This window comes from Crinia signifera, chromosome 3 (genome assembly GCF_055691185.1).
Source record: "Crinia signifera chromosome 3, ASM5569118v1, whole genome shotgun sequence".
Taxonomy (NCBI): domain Eukaryota; kingdom Metazoa; phylum Chordata; class Amphibia; order Anura; family Myobatrachidae; genus Crinia; species Crinia signifera.
The window spans coordinates 130,106,872-130,131,293 of NC_139219.1; the positions used below are offsets into that span (position 1 = coordinate 130,106,872).

The 24,422-nt window shown below is 45.0% G+C and overlaps 1 protein-coding gene across 1 annotated transcript in view; it reads left to right on the forward strand.

Moving 5' to 3' along the window:
- The first annotated feature begins 373 nt into the window (after positions 1 to 373).
- Positions 374 to 24,422, forward strand: part of PLG (plasminogen) — a 68,829-nt gene continuing 44,780 nt past the window's right edge. The window contains exons 1-6 of the mRNA XM_083176506.1: positions 374 to 530; positions 1,786 to 1,921; positions 5,273 to 5,379; positions 5,933 to 6,047; positions 22,310 to 22,449; positions 23,770 to 23,890. Coding sequence (XP_083032632.1) covers positions 482 to 530; positions 1,786 to 1,921; positions 5,273 to 5,379; positions 5,933 to 6,047; positions 22,310 to 22,449; positions 23,770 to 23,890 — 668 coding nt within the window. The 5' untranslated portion in view covers positions 374 to 481. The remainder of the gene's footprint in view (positions 531 to 1,785; positions 1,922 to 5,272; positions 5,380 to 5,932; positions 6,048 to 22,309; positions 22,450 to 23,769; positions 23,891 to 24,422) is intronic.

Here is a 24,422-nt window from a genome sequence, read left to right on the forward strand (position 1 = left end):
ACCTGGAGATTTCTTACCATTTCTCTCACCTTCTGATTCTCTCATCCTATCACATCCTATCACATTTCCCCCCATGTTTTGCCCCTAAATGCTGGCTTGCGCACTGATATTAAGTTGCTAATTGCAGCCACGTATGAGCACATTGCGCACGTGCATTAATTTCATTATCAACCAAACTGCAAATTCTCTGATTAGCATCGATGCTGAATTAGACCCAATTAGTTATTTTTCAGAACTGTGTATTTTTTGTGTACTATATAAACTTGAATAGGATTTACAAATTGTTCTTACCAAGTATTTACCGTAAATATGAGCTTACAACACTACCACCCAAGGCTATGTTTGAACAATTTAAAGTATAAGGTTCTGGAGGTCACTTGGATAATGATTGATTAAAACTAGCAACTTTGTTTGTTAAAGTGAGATTTGTGTCCATCACCTGAAAGCAGTGTTCTCAGCTCATTCCTATATTTCTCCTAAAATGATCACTAGCAAACTTGTGTTCCTCCTTCTTTTCCTGCCAAGTACAGGTAAGATATTTGAATGTATTCTATCATATTTTTTTGTGTGACTTTTTTCTACCAATATATTTCATTATTTAAAATTTTATCATAAAATGGGGAAAATAAACCTAAACAAGTCAAATAAATAATATTTAAATAATAGATTTGTTGTTTCTGAAATAACTTGTATGTATTTAATGTAACTTGGATGTACAGGGTCTTTGGTGAAAGAGTCACTAGAATGACAGTGACTACCCTTGATGGCCTCATGAAATTTAATAATTATTGTAAGCTTGCAAGCAGGGCCCTCCTACCTCTATGTCGATTTGTTTCTACCCAGTTTGTTTCATCACTGTTGTTTCCGATTGTAAAGCGCAACAGAATATACTGCGCTATATAAGAAAGTGTAAATAAATAAATAGGTTGTGGTGGCAGATCCAAAACTACAAGAGCAATTGAATTTTGCTTCTGAATGGGGACAGATATTCTGAATCGCTGTTACTGTTAACCTCGCAAATAATTAATATTCTAGCTGTGAAAGTTAGCACTGAAGCAAACCTACAGTAGTTCATGCATGTTCATGGACGAGGCAATTAGTTCTGTTTGGAGGGAGAAGTCTAATGGGGCCTACACACGGGGAGATTTCAGGGCATTATCTAAGCGATCTGACTTAATTTGACTAGATCACTTAGAACATTCCCTTACATCTCTCTGTGAGTTAGGGCAATAGCAATGCATGTCCCTATCACCTGGCAATTAATATCCGGCATGCTGGATAAATTTAGTTAGATCGCCGGTCAGGGCCAGTGATCGCTCAGCACACAGCAATGGCACTATCTCACCCCTCAGCACTGTGAGCTGAGCAATCTGAGCGATCTAGCCTCATTTAGATCGCTCTGCAAATCTCCCCGTGTGTAGACCGCCTAACAACAAAAACTCACAATATCTGAAAATGTTCAGTTTTTGGAGCTTGTGGAATTTAGGTTCCCATTTTAATGAATGTGGATGTGGGGCACAATGGGAACAAGCTATGCGCATACTTAGGTTGCAAATATTATATTTTTCTAACGTAGCTGAAACAGAGAGGACAGTTTAAATATACCATTGATGACAGTACAAGAACTTCCTGTTCCTGGGGGAAAAAAGATTGCATTACTCTGCACTGTTGGCAACCATTAAAGGAGAAAAACCCTGGATGTACATGTACATTGTGTATTTTGTTTAATATCACATACTGTAGTAACAGATCTGCAGTAAAAAAAAAAAAAATTTGTTTTGGCAGCTGTAGGTGATGAACTAGATAACTATGTAAAAACTGAAGGAGCATGGATGATGGGTAGACAAAGAGAGTTCTACACAACAGACGGTGAACTAGAATGTGCTCAGAAGTGTGAAGCAGAAACGAAGTTTACTTGTAGGTAGGTTGCAGCAAGCTTTGCATTTATGTACAGTACAACATTCAATATGATTATTTCAGAATGCAGGTGATGACAGCGCAATGTAAGATGCTTCTGGTTGGCTATGTGGCATGGTCATCCAGAAGATAAAGTGTACTCATGATTGTGCTTTACTGCAAGTCACATACGATATTTTCCAGGCACCTGTGCCACTTGACCGCCCAATTTGCCTTTATGATTTGTTCAGAAACAAAATATTTGTCCAAGATCGTTCTAGTGTGTACCCACGATAACATCTCAACAACCCCGAGTTTTCAGAAGGAAGCATCATATGAGTAGAATGTATATGAGGGTAATGCAGTCAATGGGTCCTAACCACTGGGGGATTTAAGGGGGAGGGGGGCTTCAATTTGGCTTTGCCAGGATCATAGAGTAAAAATTGATTATGCTGTCAGTCTCAGTCTGAATGTATCGAATGCCAATCTGCTTGGTCATGACTGGTTTGGATAGGGGAGGAGTCAGGATTAATTGTTAAACCCCCTCCAAAAGATATGCGCCAAGCGGTTTCGTATTGGTTTCCTATTAGCTGCAGTAATTTGCCACAATTTCCTGATGGACATTACTGAGCTTTTCAATTCTATTCCATGTGACAAATTACCCTATGTTACTCAAAAACACATCAGTGATCACAGCAAAGCATCCTTATCTTGGAATTTGGTTTCACGTGACTGAGAAAGGCAAAACATAAACCATGAAAAGTGCTAGTATCGAGGCTAATAAGATAGTCCTGGGCAAGTCAATAAGCAATAGTAAATTACCACGGCTAACTGGATACCACCCAATCAATGTTGAACAAAATATAAAACAGGGAAAATGACAAGGACACTTGAATAAATGTTTTTTTTTCACAGTGAAACTTTCAGATAAAATAGATAAATAGCATGTTATTTTTGGTCTACAAATAAAACAACTAGAAAACAATATTTATATGCTCCAGTTAACCCACAAAATTGGTTAAAGGAATCCAACAGTTTATCTCATTTGTATAGAGGCATATGCGGGGTGGTTTATCAGAAAGTGACAGTAGGTTTTGTTATATACAGTTTGTCATTATTGCTGAATTAAGGTGGCCATACATCAGAAAGACCTGCTTACAATCATGATGGTGTCCAACTTTCCCTTCAACTCCCTGGCAGTCCTTGGTGGTTTTTGGAAACAGAATGTACTAATTCAATCCGACATGCAATCTATCTGCTGCATGATTGTATTAAAGCTTCATTTAAATAGGGAGATGGCCTACTAGGGAGTTATGAACCAGGATCCATTTTACATCAGTCCCCCGTCCTCCCTCTCCCTGGGAATGTACAGCACATGGAGCATGGGCAGAGCAGCCCTGGCTCCCATCCTGTATGTTGTAAAAGAGAGAACACAATATGCATACAATCCATCATGCATGATGTGCACACAATCTGCATACAATCCCTTAAGGTTGTATGATTGGGTGCAATGTTTAAGTATATGGGGGCCCTTACAAACTCAAAGGGTGGTATGCAATTAGTGGTAACTCTGCCTGGGACTATCCAATTAGCCATGATAACCAGCACTTATCTAGGATAACGCTTCAGACATGCAAAGCATAATCCCTCACAATCAGCCCCCAGACAATAACCACTTGGATAAAATCGCAATGAAAGCCCCTTTTTTGGCCACAAAAGTAGTGCATCTAATTGTATACCGCCAATAGTCAAATTACTCCTTAGGGACTGATGCTTGGAAAATATATTGCATATGTAAAGGGAGTAACAACACACAGATCACAAGTGTTCCTGCACATATTCCAGTAGCGCAGGGGGGGGGGGGGGGTTCTGAGTACCTCCAGGAGCTTGACTGAAAGCTGAGGGTCCCCTCTTTCCATGGGTACAAGAATTTTAAAAATTGGCCCTTGGGAACCGGAGATATCTGACTTCAAAATAATGGTCCCTATCCAAGCCTGTTAATTGCTATTCCCAGTCAGATATTTCAGGTTCTGTCTGACTTAGAGTATTTCTGAGTTTTCCCCCCTTTTGACCGACACTAGCAGCTTGTCTCTACTCTTCCCAGAACCAGAGATATTAGCCTTCCAGCAGCTGGTTACTGCTCCAGCTCCACACACCTGTTATGAAGTTTTATATACAGTACTCGTTGGCAGATTGCTCTGCCTCCTGAACTCTGATCCCCTAGTCCCATTAGCATTTGGTAGGTGGGATTTTCTAGTTTTTAATTCTGTTAAAATCTAAGCAATCTATTTCCAGGACCTGGAGATATCTGCAGTCAAGCAAGTTGTCCTTCCACCAGAAAAGTATGAATAATATGCCCACTCCACTATACACCCCTCCTCTGCATATTAAACATCCTCCACCACCCTGGAAGTTATGTATCAAGGCCCCTTCATTCAGCCCAATGCCCCCTTCTCCCACCCCATCTCCCACCATCTGTGCAGTAAAGGGGTAAGTAGTGGAAATTACTGATCCAGGCCCTACATGCTGAGTGGTTGATGTAATACCCCCTACCACCCGTGGGACATCAAAGCTTCCCCCACTCCTACCGCTGCAGGATCGGTAGGGGCCCCAATACATTGCTATGCCCATATGTGTGTCTGTGTGTGTCTGTGTGTGTGTATATATATATATATATATATATATATATATACAGAGACGGAGGGGTGCGGCACTCACAACTTATTCTTATTAAGGAAGATGCAGAGAGCCAATTGTAAACAACGTTTTATAATTTTTCGTCTGGTTTAAAAAAATTATAAAACGTTGTTTACAATTGGCTCTCTGCATCTTCCTTGATAAGAATAAGTCGTGAGTGCCGCACCCCTCCGTCTCTGTATGATACCTTACTGTGGAGGCACCGACTGAAGCAAGCCAGTGATAAGTTATTTGGAGTGCCTGACCGTCCTACAAATTCTATATATATATATATATATATATATATATATATATATATATATATATATATATATATATATATATATATATATATATATATATATATAATTTTTTTTATATATATTATTATTATTATTTATATACATTTGGTCTATCTATAATACTTTAACTGACCCGGCATATACTGAGTCACCTAAGTGTCTATCTCCGTGCTTTGCTCCGCCCCTCTGGAAACCCCCGTATTCCATAGTTACACTTATATTTGCCATCTTAGCATTGACTTATACAAAACATGTATGCTGTATAATCTTTATAATACAAGAAGAAAGATAGATATCATCCACTTGTACTTTCCTATGATAAACTTTACATTTCCATGCTTTAATATGTTGTTTTTTTTTTCATTTACTAATATACTTCGTTTTTTTAATCATCACAGGTCATTTTTGTACAGCAAGAAAAATCAAATTTGTGTTACACTGAATGACAACCAGAAATCTTCAGCACTACGCAGAAGAAATGATGTTGCTTTATATGAAAAGAAAAGTATGTGTTTATTATGCTACAAAGAATTTGCACAATATATTGTAACAAGAAATCAATATAATCTTATGCAGAGTCAGTCTGAATCTTCACTTTTTATCCTTTTATCTGTGCGACCTTATAGATACTGGAGTGATTTTCACACACAAAAAATATTTGCTTCCTCACTGTGTAAAATGTTAATAAACAATAACATCAGACACAGTCATCATTAGTAGATTTACAGTCAACTTCTTATGAAGGTCAATGCTGACAATAGACTAACGGCTAACCTCTTCATGTGGCTATTTTTTAGACTTTTCAGAAGCCATATTTGATTTTATCTGAGACACTCATTTACTGAACTTTCATTGTGACTACAAGCCAAAGTCTCAAATTACCCTTGCAACTGACTCTGAATAAGGCTAAGCATGTGTTGGCTTAAGGTTTCCTTAATTATTCTGTTTTAAGATAAAGATGTATCTTAAATAGTACCTGGGATGGGATATTACATTTTTTTCCATTTTCGTTGTTTAGAGTCTGACAATGAAAACTAAATATTTATCATTTATTTTAGTGTACATGGAAGATTGCATCAAAGGAAATGGAAAGAATTACAGGGGAACACAGTCCAAAACACATTCAGGGAAAGCATGCCAAGACTGGACATCGAGATTTCCACACGTACCAAAGTATGACACAAAACTGAATGAATTAGTGCAATACTCCAAATTTAAAAGAAAATCGCCTTTCTGTACAAAATCTTAAACTTATTTCAAATTTATTGAAGAGAGAGAACAGTTTATGTACTATTGTGAATAGGAGGTAACATGACAAGCACAAATATTGGTCCACCACTTTGGTGGACATGTAATTACACCACCTACACAATGACGGCGCCATAAGGTATCAGCAGTATTTAAGCTGCACTACTAGTATAAGAGGTTTTTTATATTGGTAAATTTGGAAACCTTTATAATAAGTTGAAGAGTGCGTGTGTGCGTGTCTGTGGTGCTGCCGCCAAATTTGGCAACAAGGTACCTCTGGACCCAGTGGTGTGTACCTCAAAGCCATTTTGGGAAATTTCACTTAGAAATTTAAAAAACACACATTTGCCTTAATTGACGATCTGGAAAAAAGATTGATGATCTGGGAAACATATGACGAAGGAACACACTTGGGACCTTGGGCCTTATTCTGCTTGGAGCGTCCGGGCCGTACGCGTACGTCCCGGTGTTTTTTACGATCTGCGCATGTGCAGATACGCTAATGCGCCGGCGCGAACACTCTACAACGCTTACGGCCGGTGTCTCAACGTGCGAAAAAACCTGTACGCGAGCGTACGGGTAATGGGGCGGCATAGGGGCGTGTTGATGGGAGCGGCCGAAATAATGAGGGAAAATGGGCGTAAATATGGGCGTACACGGGGGTGTGCACCAAAAATGAGCGGTGCTACTACCGCACGATCGACTAAGGCACCGTTCGTTTCGGACACAAAACAGGCGGCCGCCAACCGCCAGCTAACACCACCCCTACAGATACCGCTTGCCAGCGTGCGCCTGAGTTGGCTAATTAACGCTGATTACTACTCAAACACATACACCTGAATGTAATAAGCAATGCTGCAGTCTATTAACTCCAAACCATGATTTCACTGCCTGCAAGCCACACATGCAGCACGCAAACACATTGGAAGCTTATGTTTCTATACTTCTCCACATTTAAAGGTTTGTTTAATTTAAGGTAAGAATCTTTTTATACGCTAAGGTAGGTATTTGCTAAACAGACACATTCACTACCTGCTTTCATAGACTTTACGCAGTAGCACACTCAATCTACACAAGTCGACATGTGTCAACGTGTTCACTCTAATACTAACATAGGTTTTGTATTTAGGATACAATAACATAAACCACATCTAACACCTACAAAGGATGTTTCAGCAATGTTTGAAGCCCATGACCACTATTTTCCACACAATCTTTGTATAGTACCCAAAATTATGACCTGTACCACTATCTCATCTGCTATGATTTGGATTTCACTACACTCTGGATGTAAGATGCCACCAATCACATTATTGCACTCTCATCTCTCTAACAAAGGATTCCTACATCTGATTATGACACTGTCAAATCATATATATTTTAAAAGTTATGCATGTTTGTTCACAAGCTAATTTATCATGTTTGGCCCATTCACACATCTTTTTTTAGGGAGGACACATATGCATTCCTACAGAAATTTACCTTTTCACCCTTGTTTGTCTGCCCCACCCACTCCATGAGGAAAGCATTGTTCTGGACCTGCTTTTACCTACTACTGTAGGAGCTACCTCACCTGCACACAAACTGCTTTCTCACCTATTAAGTTGCTCTGCACATGTGCTGACACAAACTAATTAGCAGGGAAAAGTTGGATAGGAACATGGGAATGGCCATGGAGAGGGTTACACATGGGAAACTTCCACCACACTTCAACAAATGTTCAAAAATACCCTGGTCAGTAAGTACACATAAATCTAGTATTTGTTTCACACAAGAAATTACACATACCACAATTTTGTTTTAATTTGTAAAATAAATTTATTTGCTGTTCAGCATCACAGCTTGACACTTTAATGTGACAAATCAAATAAACAAATAAAATAGACACACAAATAATAAAACAGCCAGAACAAGAGGTTGCATATCTCCAAACATGTGTTACCCTGCAAATGCAATGGTGAAAGAAATGGGGACACCAGAATACGTACTGCAACAACCAGGGTGAATACTAAGCAAGATACACACCACCAAAAAAAAATATCCTGCATTTGTAGAGGTCAAAATACGAACTTTCATGCCCATGGCACGCAAATGGATCGATGGGCAACTCAGGAAGCGGATGTCCACTGCAATTTAAACCTTTGGCCTCCAACCACAGAGGAAGTGAACCAGGTCTCATTTGGGCCCTTTTTTGCCCCTTTTAGATGGGGCCTTGGGGACAGGGGCCTTTGGGTCAGCTGGCTTTCGGCGTCTTCCCCTAGTCGACACAGGAGGGTCAGCCGAGGTGGAAGGTTGGGGAGCAGCTTGGGGTGGGGCAGCAGGTGGGGGATTGTCCCTTAGGGACCTGGCGGTGGACAGCTGCTCCGCAATAAGTTCATTCTGACGGCTGAGGTGTTGGCCAATGCTTAGCATGCCAGCCGCCAGAGTTTCATTAATGCGGTTCAACGCCTCAACCTGCAGCTGGTTTGTGGCCTTCCACTCCACCAGAAAATCCGCCACCTGCTGCTGACGGATCGCAGCATCCACCCCTTGCTGCTCGATCCTGTCCAGCGTCACCAACAGGCTCTCACTCAATGTCTCCTGTGGCTGGGGCTGGGGGCGACGTCTTGCTGGAGGCTGGACCACCTGCTCCACCTGTGGCTCTGCAGAGGAAGATGCTGCCGGTACATCCTGACTTTCTGCTTCTGCTAGGATAAGAATTGAAAACAATGTCACCATCACATACGCAATAAAAAATATCTTTCTAAATACAATGCATTACTGTGACTTACCATCAAAAGCAGCAGCAAAGACCTCCGCCGGGAGCTCACTGTCCATATTGGAGATCCCCCTGATCTCCCCCACATCGATGACGTCACAGGAGTCCAGCTCCAGGGGGGTATACTCCAAATGGTCAGGCATAGGACCGCTCCCGGTGGACATGCTGTGGTTGTACCGGTCAGTCATCTTCCTCTTCAGGGCACTTTTGAAGTCAGTCCACCTACAAGTTTAAAAATACAAATATCACCATGAGATATGTGCACCACTGTGCTACGTGTAGGGTTACCACCTAGTCCCTTTAATTCCGGACACATGTTACTTACACAGGTTCTGTGGCAGTTTAAAATTAGGTGAAGTGGAGTCTTGAAGTCAGCCAGCCACAGAACCTGTGTAATTAATATGTGTCCGGAATTAAAGGGACTAGGTGGTACCCCTAGCTACGTGACATTTCCTAGTGTGGGTGATCTTATGTTTTTTTGCCATGTGTGGCCAAATATTTCTTTGATGGACAAAACCATGTGCACTGCAGGTGAGGCAGGTGTAAAACCCCACCCAAATCTGATTATCTCTGCACAAGTAACACCTGCCTCACCTGCAGTGCACATGGTTTTGTCCATCTAAGAAATATTTGGCCAGAAAGAGTGAACTAGAATAAGGGCCTCAGTTCCTGCTGGAGACTGCTGAAAAATTGACCTGACAAACACACTAACCTTTTCTTCACCGCGTCCCAAGTTCTGACCACTGGTGACACCTGGTTCACTTCCTCTGTTATCTTGTCCCAAAGGTTTCTCCTTGCACGGGCACCCGGCTTCCTGGTTGCCAATTCAATCCATTCGCGTGCCCTGGGCACTAGAATTCGCATTTCGGCCTCTACAAATGCAGGGTTTCTCCTTCTGGTGGTGGTATCCTGCTCAGTCATCACCCTAGATGTTGCAGCACGTTTTCTGGTGGCCCCAGTTCTCTCACCATGCACCTGCTGGGTCACACCTGTTTGGAGAGATGCAACCTCTTGTTCTGGCTGGTTGCTTGGCCCTTGTGGAGCTGGTGGAGGTTCACCAGGGCCTGTTACTGAGGGGCCCGCTTGATCTTGCAGGCGACTCCTCTCTTGGGCCCTCCTTCTCCGCTCCTCTTCCCTCTTCTGTAATGCTTCAAGCAGGGATTCTGCTTGTGCTCTCTGCAGAGCGTCCTCTGCTGCTGAATCGTCAGAGTCAGACATGTTTGCAGCAATTGTGGGCTGCATCTGACTGAATATTTATATGTTAATCTCCCGCCACGAACAAGGGGGCGTATATATTTCCCCGCAAGGTAGATGCAAATTTACGCCGATATTTCCCGCCGATAATTGCCGCTTAAATTACGCAGGTCTCAATGCACCTGATCAATCACCCGTATATGTATATACACAGGTTGTGGAGCATTGTGGGCTACATCGTGAAATGTGTGCACCTGTCATTCCAATGATGAGTGTTGTCAGCTGGTATCTGTTGGAGTTCGTGTATGCTTTGTGAGTCACATTTCAAAACATCACGTTATCATGCTTGCCTTGCATATGTAATGTGTATGAAATTGTCATACAGCAACATGTTGCATTGTGGCCCTTTAGGCAGCGTAGTTATAAGTAGAGGGTTGCGTGTATTATTTTCCGCCTACTGTATATACAGTACTCCTCTCCATGCATATCGGTGTATCGTGCCCCCTTTAAGCAGCGTAGTTATAAGTAGAGGGTTGCGTGTATTATTTTCCGCACACTGTAAATACAGTACTTCTCTCTTCATTGAATGCATGCTGTTGGTTGTGGTGTGTGTATATCGGAACGGTCCGCGTAAGTTTCTATTCGCATCCAGTTTGTTAATGTAAGAAGGATTAATAAAGTTAATACCAAACAAACAATTTTTTACACCAATCAGCAAGCACCAAAAGTGATATATGTACCTGCAATTAATAACTGCGCCATTGCCACCATGACTTCAACCAGGGCTAGGGCGTTTTCTACCCAGGAGCTATTGGCCTTGGTTGAGGTCATGGACCGCCGCCTGGGGCCCAGGGGCCCTTATGTATCTAATCGGGAAAACGGCGGGCATACAATGCTGCCCGCCGGCTAATTTTCGCCAGGACCGGCGTGGATAGGAGCCTGGCTCAACTGGAGCGGCGCTGGTCGGACCTGCGCCGGCGGCAGCCAGTGTTGCTCAGCACACTTCGCCGCCATATTGCCCGATGTAAGTTTTTATTTACTAGTATGCCTGCGTTATTTTGCAAATGTTTTCTGTACTTTTTATAAATGTGTCCCTGAGTATGAGGGTGTATATGGGTGTATATGGGGGTGTATATGTGTGTATATGGGGGTGTATATGGGGGTGTATATGGGTGTATAGGGGGTGTATATGGGTGTATATGGGGGTGTATATGGGGGTGTATATGGGTGTATATGGGGGTGTATATGGGGGGTATATGGGTGTATATGGGGTTGTATATGGGGGTATATGGGGGCGTATATGGGTGTATATGGGGGTGTATATGGGGGTATATGGGGGTGTATATGGGTGTATATGGGGGTGTATATGGGTGTATATGGGGGTGTATATGGGTGTATAGGGGGTGTATAGGGGGGGGTTTAAGTAGTTGATCAGTTTTTGGGTGTAGGATATCAAATAGTTTGCATGATAAATGTCTGAAATTTCACAGCAATGATAATTTTGAAGGTTATGAGCATGACTAATGTGAATTTTTCTTTCCCCCTTTTTTATGAAACCCAATCTTCGATTTCTATGCCATCAACATGAACATTTCAGCACGGGCAAGGGCACGCATTGAAGCCCGGGAGCAGGCAGCCCGGGACCAGGCAGCCGAGGAGGAGGAGGAAGAGGAGGAGGAAGAAGAGGAGGAGGAGGAAGAGGAGGAGGAGGAGGAGGAGAAGAAAGAGGAGGAGGAAGAGGAGGAGGAGGAAGAGTAGGAGGAGGAAGAAGAGGAGGAGGAAGAAGAGGAGGAGGAAGAAGAGGAGACCCAGGGTGCAGTTTGCACCCACACAATTTCCCCATCCCCCACCCCCTCCACAACCCCCACCCCCTCCACAACCCCCCCCCCTCCCCAACCCCCACCCCCTCCACAACCCCCCCCCTCCACAACCCCCACCCCCTCCACAACCCCCACCCCCCCCCCTCCCCACCCCATTTCCAACCCCCCTACACCTCTCCACCACCCACCCCCTAACCTCTCCACTCCCCAGTCACACCCACTACCTCGGTCCAAACACCAGGACCATCCTCCTTGCTCCTGCCCCCCCCAACCACTCCACAGCCAACCAGCGGCGCCCAGGATGGCTCAAGTAGCCGTAAGTAAATAATGTGTCTAAAGTTGACCTACACATTTCTACACATAAACAATCACAACAACCACATATGTGTATCCAACATCAACATTAGTTGCAACATATCACTGCAGGCCGACCATGAGGTGTGTCCTGTCCTTCTCCAGGAACAAGGGTCCCCTTGGTGGTTTTTTTGAGTGTGGCCATGCCTCACCCCTTGAATAATTGACATAACAGTACATCCAATGAGATATCCGACATTAGTGGTGTGGTAGTTATGTGGCTCCAGGTGTTGGGTAACTCCAGTTCCCAGCATGATGTGCAACACAGGGCCAGATTATAATGGAGGCGCAAGGGGTCAGTGCCCCTGGGACCCCCTCTAGCTAGGGGCCCCCTGTGGTTGTCATTTTTTTTTTTTTTTAAGAAAATGTTTAAGTTATGTTTTTTTTTTTAGCTAAATGTTTTGTGCATGGGTGGGGTAGTGCTGCAGCTTCACCTATCTGCCAATGTGACAATGATTTATGGTGCTGAGCATCGGGAGGCAAGGCACACTGATTGCACAAGTGTGCAGTGCATTTCTGGGAGTTGACTAAGTCCCATGACACTTTGCACCAGAGGACAGAGGCTGAGAAGTTTGTGCTGAGCTCTGATTGGTGGAGCTCATTACATGCTTCTCAGGTCCATGGAGAACAGCAGCAGCAGCTTAGTCATAGGAGGGTTTTTAATCAGAGGCAGCACTAGGACTGTGAGGTCTCCTCCAGAGTAAGGGGCAGAGGGACAAACACAGGCTTTTCATGTGGTGTGTGTATATATATATATATATGGTGTCTTTTATTATTACGAGTGCCGCCAACCCCCTGTCTATATATATATATATATATATATATATATATATATATATATATATATATATATATATATATATATATCCCCTGCAGGTAACCATTGACCAAGTTTATTCTGCCTTTACTCTATGTTTTGACAGTATAATATTCGCCCATGCAGTGTGCGGCCAGTAATGACAAGTGCAAGGGGGCCCCCCGCTCTAAAGTACCCCGGGCCCCCCAAAGGCTTGATCTGCCACTGGTGCAACTTAAATGTAGAGATTGTTTTGGTAATAGTGTGTTAGGCCATGCGGATGCATGCTTTACAAACATAGCTGTGGGCCTATAATTTGTACAGCAATGTCCTAAATTTAAAATAGTAAGGAGTGCTTAAGCCACAACAATGTCATAACCCTTAAATAGCACAGGCTAATTGTGAGGTTAGAGGAGAGTCCCCCAAAACCAAAGTACCAATTGGGATACAGCATACATTCATTGATGAAGGAGTAATTGAATTAATGTTATTTACTATGTACAGTATGTGTGTGTTAACATATTATTTTTTAGTACTGTGTTTACAGCAGACCCATCTTCAATGTAGTTTCTAAATGTATGTGGCCTTCACACATAACTCTGAACTTTTTATTATGTACAAATACAACAAACATTTGTGTATATTAATTTTTTGTTTTATCCCTTCATTACAGACACTGAACAGCAGCAGAAGGAGGTGGCCGCAATAATGCGGGAAATAATGGTCACCCTGGTGTACCTGCAGCTACTTTTTGGGCTTCTGGAGGCCCGCCTTTAATTTTTTATTTATCCCCCCCCCCTTTTTATTTTTGTATCCAATAAAAGTTTTATTACAGTTCGAAATTGCCTGTGTTTTTAATAATAAATATGTTAGAGGGCGTGTAAGGGTAGGTACATACAGATGTGTACTGTAAGTTATACTTGTAATTTGAGGTGAGGGGTAATGATTGATGTGTGAATGTGTGTGTTTTTGAGTAAAATAACACATAGTGAAAATGCATGAATGTTTAATGTTGTTCGATTAAAACATCACACATAACATCAGGGTAGGTATACATGTTACACATTTTGGACAAAGTAATTACGTACATAATTTAGTACATATACAGAAACACCAACATAACTTGATTTAAAAGTAACAGCAATATGGGGACACATAGATAGTGATTAAAATGCCACATTAGAACATAACAAATATACATGTAATGTGGGTTAAAATGTAGTTTTATTAGGTCTTTATTAAGGTAGACAATTGAGTTAATAGAAAACAATAAGTGAATAACAAATAGATTAATTAATCAATTGTCAGATTAGTAGTTGAGAGGCAAGATTTGCAGGTCCATATATGTGAAGGGTATGCCAGCGTGCACGGACGTACGCTCACTCTCACGAGCGGTGACATAAGCTGAGTTTTCCATTGAAAACAATAGGGACCCGTCCGTGCAAACTGGCGTACGCTCAGATCGCCGCAAGAAGGCGGTGGGGAGACGGAGGAAAGACGGCCGTAGACGGCGCCGTACGCTCAGTTGTACGCCTGTTGTCGGAGTGCAAGGGCTGGCCCGTCCGCGTACGTTGCCGTATGCTCATTTGTACGGCACTCCCCTTCTACGGTATTTCTGGCCGTACGTAAGCGGCTGATTTGTGGGTGGACTTAACCCTAACGGCCGCGTACGGCTAGCGTGCGGTAATTGTGAACGTACGCACGTTTGGCCGCTCTGATCAGAATAATGCCCCTTATGTTGTGTCTCATCTCCTAGCACCATGTGCGGGAAGCAGGTGGGCATCTGACATCCACAGGTGTCAGCTGCCTGCCCCCCACACCTGCATCACTGGGTGCTTTGCATGGGAAGGCCCATGAAACGTTGGGCATTCCCATGGGCTGTGCCTATCGCTGCCGACCCACGCCTCCCACCCACACTGCTAGGTGCGCGCGAGACGGCGAATATGTAGGTCGCCATGCCCGCTCTGCACATGCGCAAAAATGTGTTTGCTCAGATGCAAAACATAGGTTCCCAGTGCAAATGCACGGGGGAACAGAGAAATTATGATCTGGACCTAAGGTCTACTGCCCATTGTCACAAACCGCAGATCTCACCATCGGAAACATCGCTCATTACCATCTCGATGGTCTGTGTTGCGTGAGAGGTCTGTCATCCGCATGGCATCGGATGTGTGGCGTGATGTTCCCAGTGTCCCCGTGGGACGTTGCCATGGTTCCCTGCCGGGTGCACGCCGTTCCCGGGCAGCATGGGCGCCGCCATGACACTCACCGTCATCTGACCAACCAGACCAATCCCCGCTGACCATTTGCCTTACCTCTGACCCGCACACCTGTACCTGAATCAAGGTGTGTGCTCCATTTCCCAGTGTTGATTGGTGCTGCAGCCGGCAGCCAATCACAGACAAGCAAGGGGGATAAATCTGGCCTGCGGCCTTCCTTCCTTGTCTTGAACAATTGCTAATCTGCTCTCAGTGTTCTCCTGTGTCAGAGAAGTTCCCAAGACTCCGAGATCTCCAGGCTCCCCTGTGTCTCACTCCAGCGTCGCCTGCACCTGCGATACTTACCTGGTTCTGTCCATCTCCAGAAGACTCCTGCCCTTCCACCTCTGCAGTCGAGTAACCGGTGCTCCGCTGATTATCATCATTGGCTTCCAAGCTATCAGTGACATTTACCACCTTGTCCTGAACTACCGACAGGCTCCGTCGACTCCAGGGTTGACACTCTGCTGTGTATCATAGTGACTTACCATCCACGTCCTGTTGCTCCAGCATTTTACCTGAGCCTCTCACCAGCTGTCGGCACCACGGTCGACACCATTGGTCGACATCCCCTGCAATCCCCAGATTGCATCTTCTCCGCTGTACTCTCAAAACTCCTTTCCAAGCTCAAGTATTCTCGCCCTAGCCTGCGTCCAGAGGACCAGGGCAGGGGGCCGCGACCTGCCTGTCAGACGCAGCTAAGTCCAAAGCTCCTTGCGGGGCTCCCTGGTGAATACCGCTGGCAGGTTAGACTCCGCGCCCCTGTTCCTGGTCTCCGCCAACACTCTGGTTCGCTGTGCCCTGATCTCCCTGTGTATGTCCTACATTAAGCCTTCTGCATTTGGCTCTCCAGCGCCCTCCACTGGTCCACCACGGTCACAGCCGGGAACACAAAAACCGCCTGCGCTGACAGTTTGTTCAAGACCGATGGACTCGGCTCAAGACCCCAGTGTGGGACCAGCGGTCATCCAAGATGTCACCGCCCGAATAGAAACTCAAGAAGCCACTCAGCAGCGAGTGATAAAGTTCCTTCAAGAGGTATCCAATCGATCGGACACATTGCAGCAATCATTGCCGACTCCTGTGTCAACTGCTCAGGGGAACATGTCACCACCCGCTGCTTCGCTTTCTCGCCTTCTGCTACCGGTCCCCAGCAAATACGACGGCGATCCGAAACTCTGCAGAGGGTTTATCAACCAGTGCCAGATCCAGTTCGAACTCCTACCGCACAATTTCCCTACCGCCAGAATCAAGATAGCCTACATTATTTCCCTGCTAACTGGCGCCGCCCTCAATTGTGTATCACCTCTGTGTGAGAGATCCGACCCCCTGTTGTCAGATTATGGCAAATTCATACAGACTTTTCGCCGTATATTTGACGTACCAGGACGCTCCGCTTCAGCATCCACAGATTTACTACGGGTCAAACAAGGGTCCCGATTTATGGGACAATATGTGATCCAGTTCCAGACTTTGGCATCTGAGTTGCAATGGAATAATGAATGAACCTTGTGTGTGAAGATTGATCTCCGCCTCTGGAGAAACAAAAGAAGTTAATTCCCAAGTTTACTCCCCGAGTACGTTCAGAGTCCCCTGCGAGTTATGAACCTATGCAAATAGGTAGATCACGCCTGACTCGTGAGGAACGTTCCCGTCGGCAGCGCAATAAACTATGCATCTATTGTGCTGCTCCCAGTCACTTCATCAATGATTGTCCCGAGCGATCAGGAAACTCCAAGGCCTAACCTGTAACGGAGGAGTTAGGTTAGGTCATGTCTCAAAGTCTCCTCCCTGTACCGACTTCACCCTTCCAGTGTCTCTGGAGACCCCTGCTGGACCTAGATCAAGCTCCGCCCTGGTCCACTCCGGGTCGGCAGGGAATTTCATTTCTCAACACCTTGTCACCAAGTTACAAATTCCCGTGATGCCTCTACATCCTCACCTCATTGTCACAGCAGTGGATGGCAGTAAAATTCCGGGCAGTGAGGTTCATTCCTGTACCAGACCGGTTCATCTGAAAGTGGGCACATTACATCAGGAGCAGATTGAATTCTTCGTCATTCCCAAGGCGTCCTATGATATTGTGTTGGGTCTTCCATGGCTGAGGCTCCACAACCCTAACATCAATTGGTCGCTCTTGCAACTAGAGCAATGGAGTCCCCATTGTCACCAGCACTGCATTAACCCTGTGTTACCTGTGCGCTCTGCCGCCGCCACCTTTTTACCTGGTCTCCCTGAAGTTTACAGAGACTTTACTGATGTGGTTTGCGAGCAATCAGCTGACACACTGCCACCCCACCGTCAGTGGGATTGTCCAATTGATCTTCTCCCCGGGAAGACTCCTCCCAAAGGACGTACGTACCCATTATCGGTCCCCGAGACTCAAGCCATGTCGGCATATATTCGTGAGAATTTGCAGAAAGGGATCATCAGGCCCTCGAAGTCCCCAGCGGGCGCAGGATTCTTTTTTGTAAAAAAAAAAGATGGAGGTCTGCGACCATGTATTGATTACAGAGGGCTAAATAACATTACAATCAAAAACAGCTATCCGCTCCCCTTGATTACAGAGTTATTCGATCGTGTGAAAGGCGCCACCGTCTTTACCAAACTGGACCTCCGTGGGGCGTACAACCTGATACGAATCCGTAAGGGAGACGAGTGGAAGACTGCATTTAATACGAGAGATGGCCACTACGAATATTTAGTGATGCCCTTCGGCCTCTGTAATGCTCCAGCCGTCTTTCAACAATTCGTCAATTAAATTTTCCGGGATATGCTGTACGTCTGTCTCGTGGTCTATTTGGACGACATTCTAATCTTCTCCAGAGATCTGCATTCCCATCGTTCCCAAGTCAAAGAGGTGCTCCACCGTCTCAGACAAAACCGACTCTATGGCAAAATCTCCAAATGTACATTTGAGGTTTCCTCTGTCCCATTTCTAGGATACATAATTTCCGGGTCACAACTGAGCATGGATCCCGAGAAGTTGGAAGCCATAACTGGGTGGTCTCAACCCACCACGTTGAAAGCAGTACAACGCTTTATCGGCTTCGCCAACTATTACCGAAAATTAATCCGAGGTTTCTCTACTCTGATCGCTCCCATCACCGCTCTCACCCGCAAGGGAGTCAACCCGTCTGTCTGGTCCCCAGAGGCTACATCTGCATTCCAGTTGCTGAAACAGTCCTTCATCTCTGCGCCTATCCTATCCCAGACCGATATGGAACGACCTTTTTCCCTAGAGGTCGATGCCTCTAATATGGGGGTAGGTGCAGTATTGTCCCAGACATCCGAGGATGAGAAGCAGCATCCCTGCGGGTTCTTCTCACGTAAATTCTTACCAGCAGAGAGAAATTACTCCATAGGTGATCAGGAGTTACTCGCCATTAAATTGGCACTCGAGGAATGGAGGTATCTCCTGGAAGGAGCCAAGTTTCCAGTTACTATATACACCGATCACAAGAATCTCCTGTACCTGCAATCGGCTCAGTGTATGAATCCTCGTCAGGCCCGGTGGTCCTTATTCTTCTCCAGATTTTCTTTCAAAATCCTGTATCGTCCTGGTACCCAGAACGTGAAGGCTGACGCCTTATCCCGCTCCATGGAATAGGATCCTTTAGTACCAGAAAGTCATCCCATCATTGATCCCATCGCATTTGCTCCTACGCAACTTTCTCCTGTGCCTCCTCCTGGCAAAACTCTTGTGCCCCCTGAGCTTCGCCAAAGACTGCTGTCCTGGGCTCACAAGTCCTTATTCTCCGGACACCCTGGTGTCCAGGGTACTCTCCAGATCCTCCAACGGTCTTACTGGTGGCCCCAGATCAGAAAAGACGTCAAAGAATTTGTGGCATCATGTCCTGTATGTACCCAACATAAAACTCCCGTCAAATCCCTGCTGGGAAACTTTGTCCCTTATCTATCCCGACGCGTCCGTGGACGCACATCTCAATGGACTTTATCACAGAGTTAACTAAGTCCCAAGAATACAACACCGTCTGGGTGGTAGTTGACCGTTTTTCGAAGATGGCCCGATTTATACCCCTCTCCGGGTTACCCTCCGCTCCTAGCTTGGCGCAATTATTCGTACAGCACATCTTCAAGAGTCATGGCCTGCCTACAGAAATCGTCTCTGACCGAGGAGTGCAATTTGTGGCACGCTTTTGGAGAGCACTGTCTTCAGCCCTTCAAATAAAACTGAAGTTTTCGTCAGCCTATCACCCGCAGTCCAATGGCCAGACGGAGAGAGTCAATCAGGACCTTGAGACCTTCCTGCGGCTGAATGTCTCGTCTTCCCAGGATGATTGGGCCAAACTACTCCATTGGGCTGAGTTTGCCCACAACTACAGGTACCATTCTTCTACAGGTCACTCTCCCTTCTACATTGTCTATGGCCAACATCCTAGACCACCCAGTTTTGAGGCTTTAGCAACTACCGAAGTCCCAGCAGCCACTGCAGCCCTAAAACACTTTTCGCAAATTTGGAGAAAAGTGCACTTCAATCTGAAAAAGGCCTCTGTCCGTTATAAATTCTTTGCTGATCGTAAAAGGCGTGCAGTGCCAGAATTACGTCCTGGTGACAGATTGTGGCTCTCTACCCGAAACATGCGGCTGAGGGTACCCTCGATGAAGTTTGCGCCCCGATTCATAGGTCCATATGTCATCAAACAAAGGATCAATCCGGTGGCGTATAAATTAAAACTACCCAAGTCCCTGCGCATTCCCAACTCGTTTCATGTTTCTTTGCTACGACCTCTAGTCCTAAATCGATTCCAGTCTTCCTCTCCGGTATTACCTCAAGTCAGAACTGAGCGAGGAGTAGAGTTTGAAGTAAATAAGATCGTGGACTCCCGCCACCGTTATGGACGCCTTCAGTATCTCATTGACTGGAAGGGATATGGTCCTGAGGAGAGAAGTTGGACTAATGCCGAAGACGTCCATGCTTCCCGGTTGAGAGAGAAATTCCACCAAGAGAATCCTTCCAAACCAAAAGGGTGTTCGGTGCCCACCCAAAAAGGAGGGGGTACTGTCACAAACCGCAGATCTCACCATCGGAAACATCGCTCATTACCCTCTCGATGGTCTGTGTTGCGTGAGAGGTCTGTCATCCGCATGGCATCGGATGTGTGGCGTGATGTTCCCAGTGTCCCTGCGGGACGTTGCCATGGTTCCCTGCCGGGTGCACGCCGTTTCCGGGCAGCATGGGCGCCGCCATGACACTCACCGTCAGCTGACCAACCAGACCAATCCCCACTGACCATTTGCCTTACCTCTGACCCGCACACCTGTACCTGAATCAAGGTGTGTGCTCCATTTCCCAGTGTTGATTGGTGCTGCAGCCGGCAGCCAATCACAGACAAGCAAGGGGGATAAATCTGGCCTGCGGCCTTCCTTCCTTGTCTTGAACAATTGCTAATCTGCTCTCAGTGTTCTCCTGTGTCAGAGAAGTTCCCAAGACTCCGAGATCTCCAGGCTCCCCTGTGTCTCACTCCAGCGTCGCCTGCACCTGCGATACTTACCTGGTTCTGTCCATCTCCAGAAGACTCCTGCCCTTCCACCTCTGCAGTCGAGTAACCGGTGCTCCGCTGATTATCATCATTGGCTTCCAAGCCATCAGTGACATTTACCACCTTGTCCTGAACTACCGACAGGCTCCGTCGACTCCAGGGTTGACACTCCTCTGCTGTGTATCATAGTGACTTACCATCCACGTCCTGTTGCTCCAGCATATTACCTGAGCCTCTCACCAGCTGTCGGCACCACGGTCGACACCATTGGTCGACATCCCCTGCAATCCCCAGATTGCATCTTCTCCGCTGTACTCTCAAAACTCCTTTCCAAGCTCAAGTATTCTCGCCCTAGCCTGCGTCCAGAGGACCAGGGCAGGGGGCCGCGACCTGCCTGTCAGACGCAGCTAAGTCCAAAGCTCCTTGCGGGGCTCCCTGGTGAATACCGCTGGCAGGTTAGACTCCGCGCCCCTGTTCCTGGTCTCCGCCAACACTCTGGTTCGCTGTGCCCTGATCTCCCTGTGTATGTCCTACATTAAGCCTTCTGCATTTGGCTCTCCAGCGCCCTCCACTGGTCCACCACGGTCACAGCCGGGAACACAAAAACCGCCTGCGCTGACACCCACTGTCTACTGCCCACCTATGATGGGACTTAACGCCCTAGACCTCCTGCCTGTGCCCATCTTCAATGTGTCTCGTAACTTTAAAGCCTAATGCTAGGGGTTCCTACCTAGGGCCTCTCTACAACCCTGGTTATCTATGGGAAACATGCAAAGATTGGTCCCCACTAAGATTCTACCTGTTTAGAGGTCTTCAGATTGCCCTGGTCCAGCACATCTAAGCAGGAGGACTAGAAAAGTATAGGGTAGGAACACTGGAGCACAAGGAAATTCATGACCATGTAGATTGAATGAAGTTCAGGCAATAAGTGAGTGCACTATGCCGGAAATGAAGGCAAAATGACAGCACCTACGAATTGCATGTGCAGGTCTCCGGGTAAATGGTGCTGCTGCCATTTTCATGGCGATTTTCCTACTGTGCATGCGCAAAATGATAGGAAAATGGCCACCATGCCATTTTTCCAGTGATTTGTCCAGCATTGCTGCTGCCAGTGTAGATTTATGGCAGTGAAAGTATTGAATACATTGGTACACCTAACATCCGATACCGATACGAAAGGAGATGCAAGTGACAAACCAGACCCTCTAAATGGGACAATACAGTTTTTTCTCATGCCAAGTTCCATTGTGCTTCATTCGTGACTTTGTACGTCTTTGTACTAGCACCTTTAGTACATATTAAGTGGAGTTTTGCTGCATCTGCAATGGGAATATGGCAAAATGTAAAGATAAATACTGTATGCTTCTCCTCTTGGATTAGCTCAGACTCACCATGCACATATCTGTTTCATGTACTTCCTGTCTCCTCTATTCTTGCATTTCCATTTCAGTAATTACTGCGTATGTTTGATGTTTGTAATGATGCAAATGTCTTCTTTTCCAGCATTACACCTGAAAAGTTCCCAAAAGCTGAACTAGAGGCAAACTTTTGCAGAAATCCAGATGAAGATGTAAATGGGCCTTGGTGTTATACGACAGATCCCTCAACCAGATTTGAATATTGCAATATTACACAATGTGAAGGTCAGAAAAAGCTCATGACACTATGGACCTACTGTAGTTCATATTTGTAAGTAAAGCAAAAAAAAAAAGCAGCTGGGCAAAACCATGTTGCACTGCAGGTGAGGTAGACGTAACATGTGCAGAGAGAGATTTAGATTTGGGTGGGATGTGTTCAAAGTGAAATCTTTTTTGCAGTGTAGCATAAAGTAATCTAACATCTGGGGTGTTCAAGCAAAAACAGACCGTATTTACCCTGCACAGAACACATATAAATGTATGGAGATTGGGGAGAGCTGTGCCAGTCGCACAGAAATCACAAACTTATTATGCAGGTGGACCCTCTTTGTGCACTATTAGTATTCAATATTTCGATATGCGAGGGTGTGCTACCATAGACACAGAATGAAAATATTGGGGAGGACAGAGAAAGGGTTTCTTTGGTTGGTGCACCAAAAGAGAATTTAATAATAAAACATGACTCTTATTGGTTTCATTAAAACAGTTGTGAAAATATAAAAAAACACGAAAAACACATAGGACAACACTGAGTGATTTAAAAAGGATATAATATATCCTCACCTAGTGGGACCCCACTTTACACTGTCCCTGAATAATTTTATAATTTTATAAAGCACGGTGGTTGAAATTTAAGAGTGGAAAAGTTATATCTGGTATTGACAGTTTTACAGTGTGTATGCTCATCCAGGATGTAACAATTATCAGATACAATGTATATATTCCTGGGGCTCACTATGCAGTAGCGATAAGCGCCTGAACACAGGTGTGATCCCGTTTTAGCACTACCGCTGGCTGGAGACGCTAGTTCCACAGCCTGTGTGCTGACCGCATAGCTGTCTGAGGTGTGCCGCCGTGCACTACCTCGCTCATGCGTGTCAGATCAGACAGGAGTGTACACGGCTCTTGCGCTAGAGTCCTTTTCACTGTACTACAGGGAACCGTGTGCTACGGATACCCTGTGTCACCACCAGCCTAAACAGATAATAATACAATCATATGGGGGGAAGGGAAGTGGGGTTTAACACACTAGGTGTGCAGTCAAGCGTACGCTTTCGCAAAAGCTTCTTCAGGACCAACCTGAAGTTTGCAGCTGTTTGCCAGGCCCTGCAGCAGATGTGACCATGTCAGAGAAAGCCCAGCCTGGAGTAGCTACATTTAACCAGAAAAGTGCTTAGTTACACACAATACAAATAACATATAAAATATGGTTTTACCCTATATCCAATTTTTAGATAGATAGAATGACAGATGACTTGTTAAATCTGAATTTTCTGGCACTTCTAGAATGTGAATCTAACCAAGGTCTTAATGTATTTTATGCAGAAGACTGCTTTCATTGCATTGGAGAAGATTACACAGGCAAAGTTTCAAAGACTAAATCTGGTGTGGAGTGCCAAAACTGGGACTCGTCAACTCCTCATGCTCATGGTTTTAATCCTTCAGGGTAAGACAGTTAAGCCCCATACACACTAGATGACTAGGGACACTGTCAATATAGTTAACTATATCGACGTGCCACTCGTCAAACAATATTGAATGTACATCAGTAAAAAATATTGTTTAATGACATCACCGAGCCCTACTGAACATGCTACATAGCCAAAGTCTTACTGCATGTTTAGTAGGCGTGTGTGTGTGTGTGGTGTGTGTGTGTGTGTGGAGGGTCATTTCCAATGCCCAGGAGTGTGCATCACTAGCGATTTTACGTGTGCACACTAGACTCTTTTAAAAAATATGTCTATTAGATGGGTCCTTCTGAGCACTAGCTTTTCATTTCTTGTCTAGTGTGTTTGCAGCTTAAGTAATAATACATTAATAAAACTTAGTTTCAGTGAAACTGTGTCTAAAATAATAAAGTTTACTAGTGGCCTGTATATGCATTTAATTTGCAGGACCTCCCTGATACAGCCATGCTTTGAGGCCCCTCATATCATCAAGGCCCTGAACTGCTGTCGAGAAAAGGAATTTTGTAACCA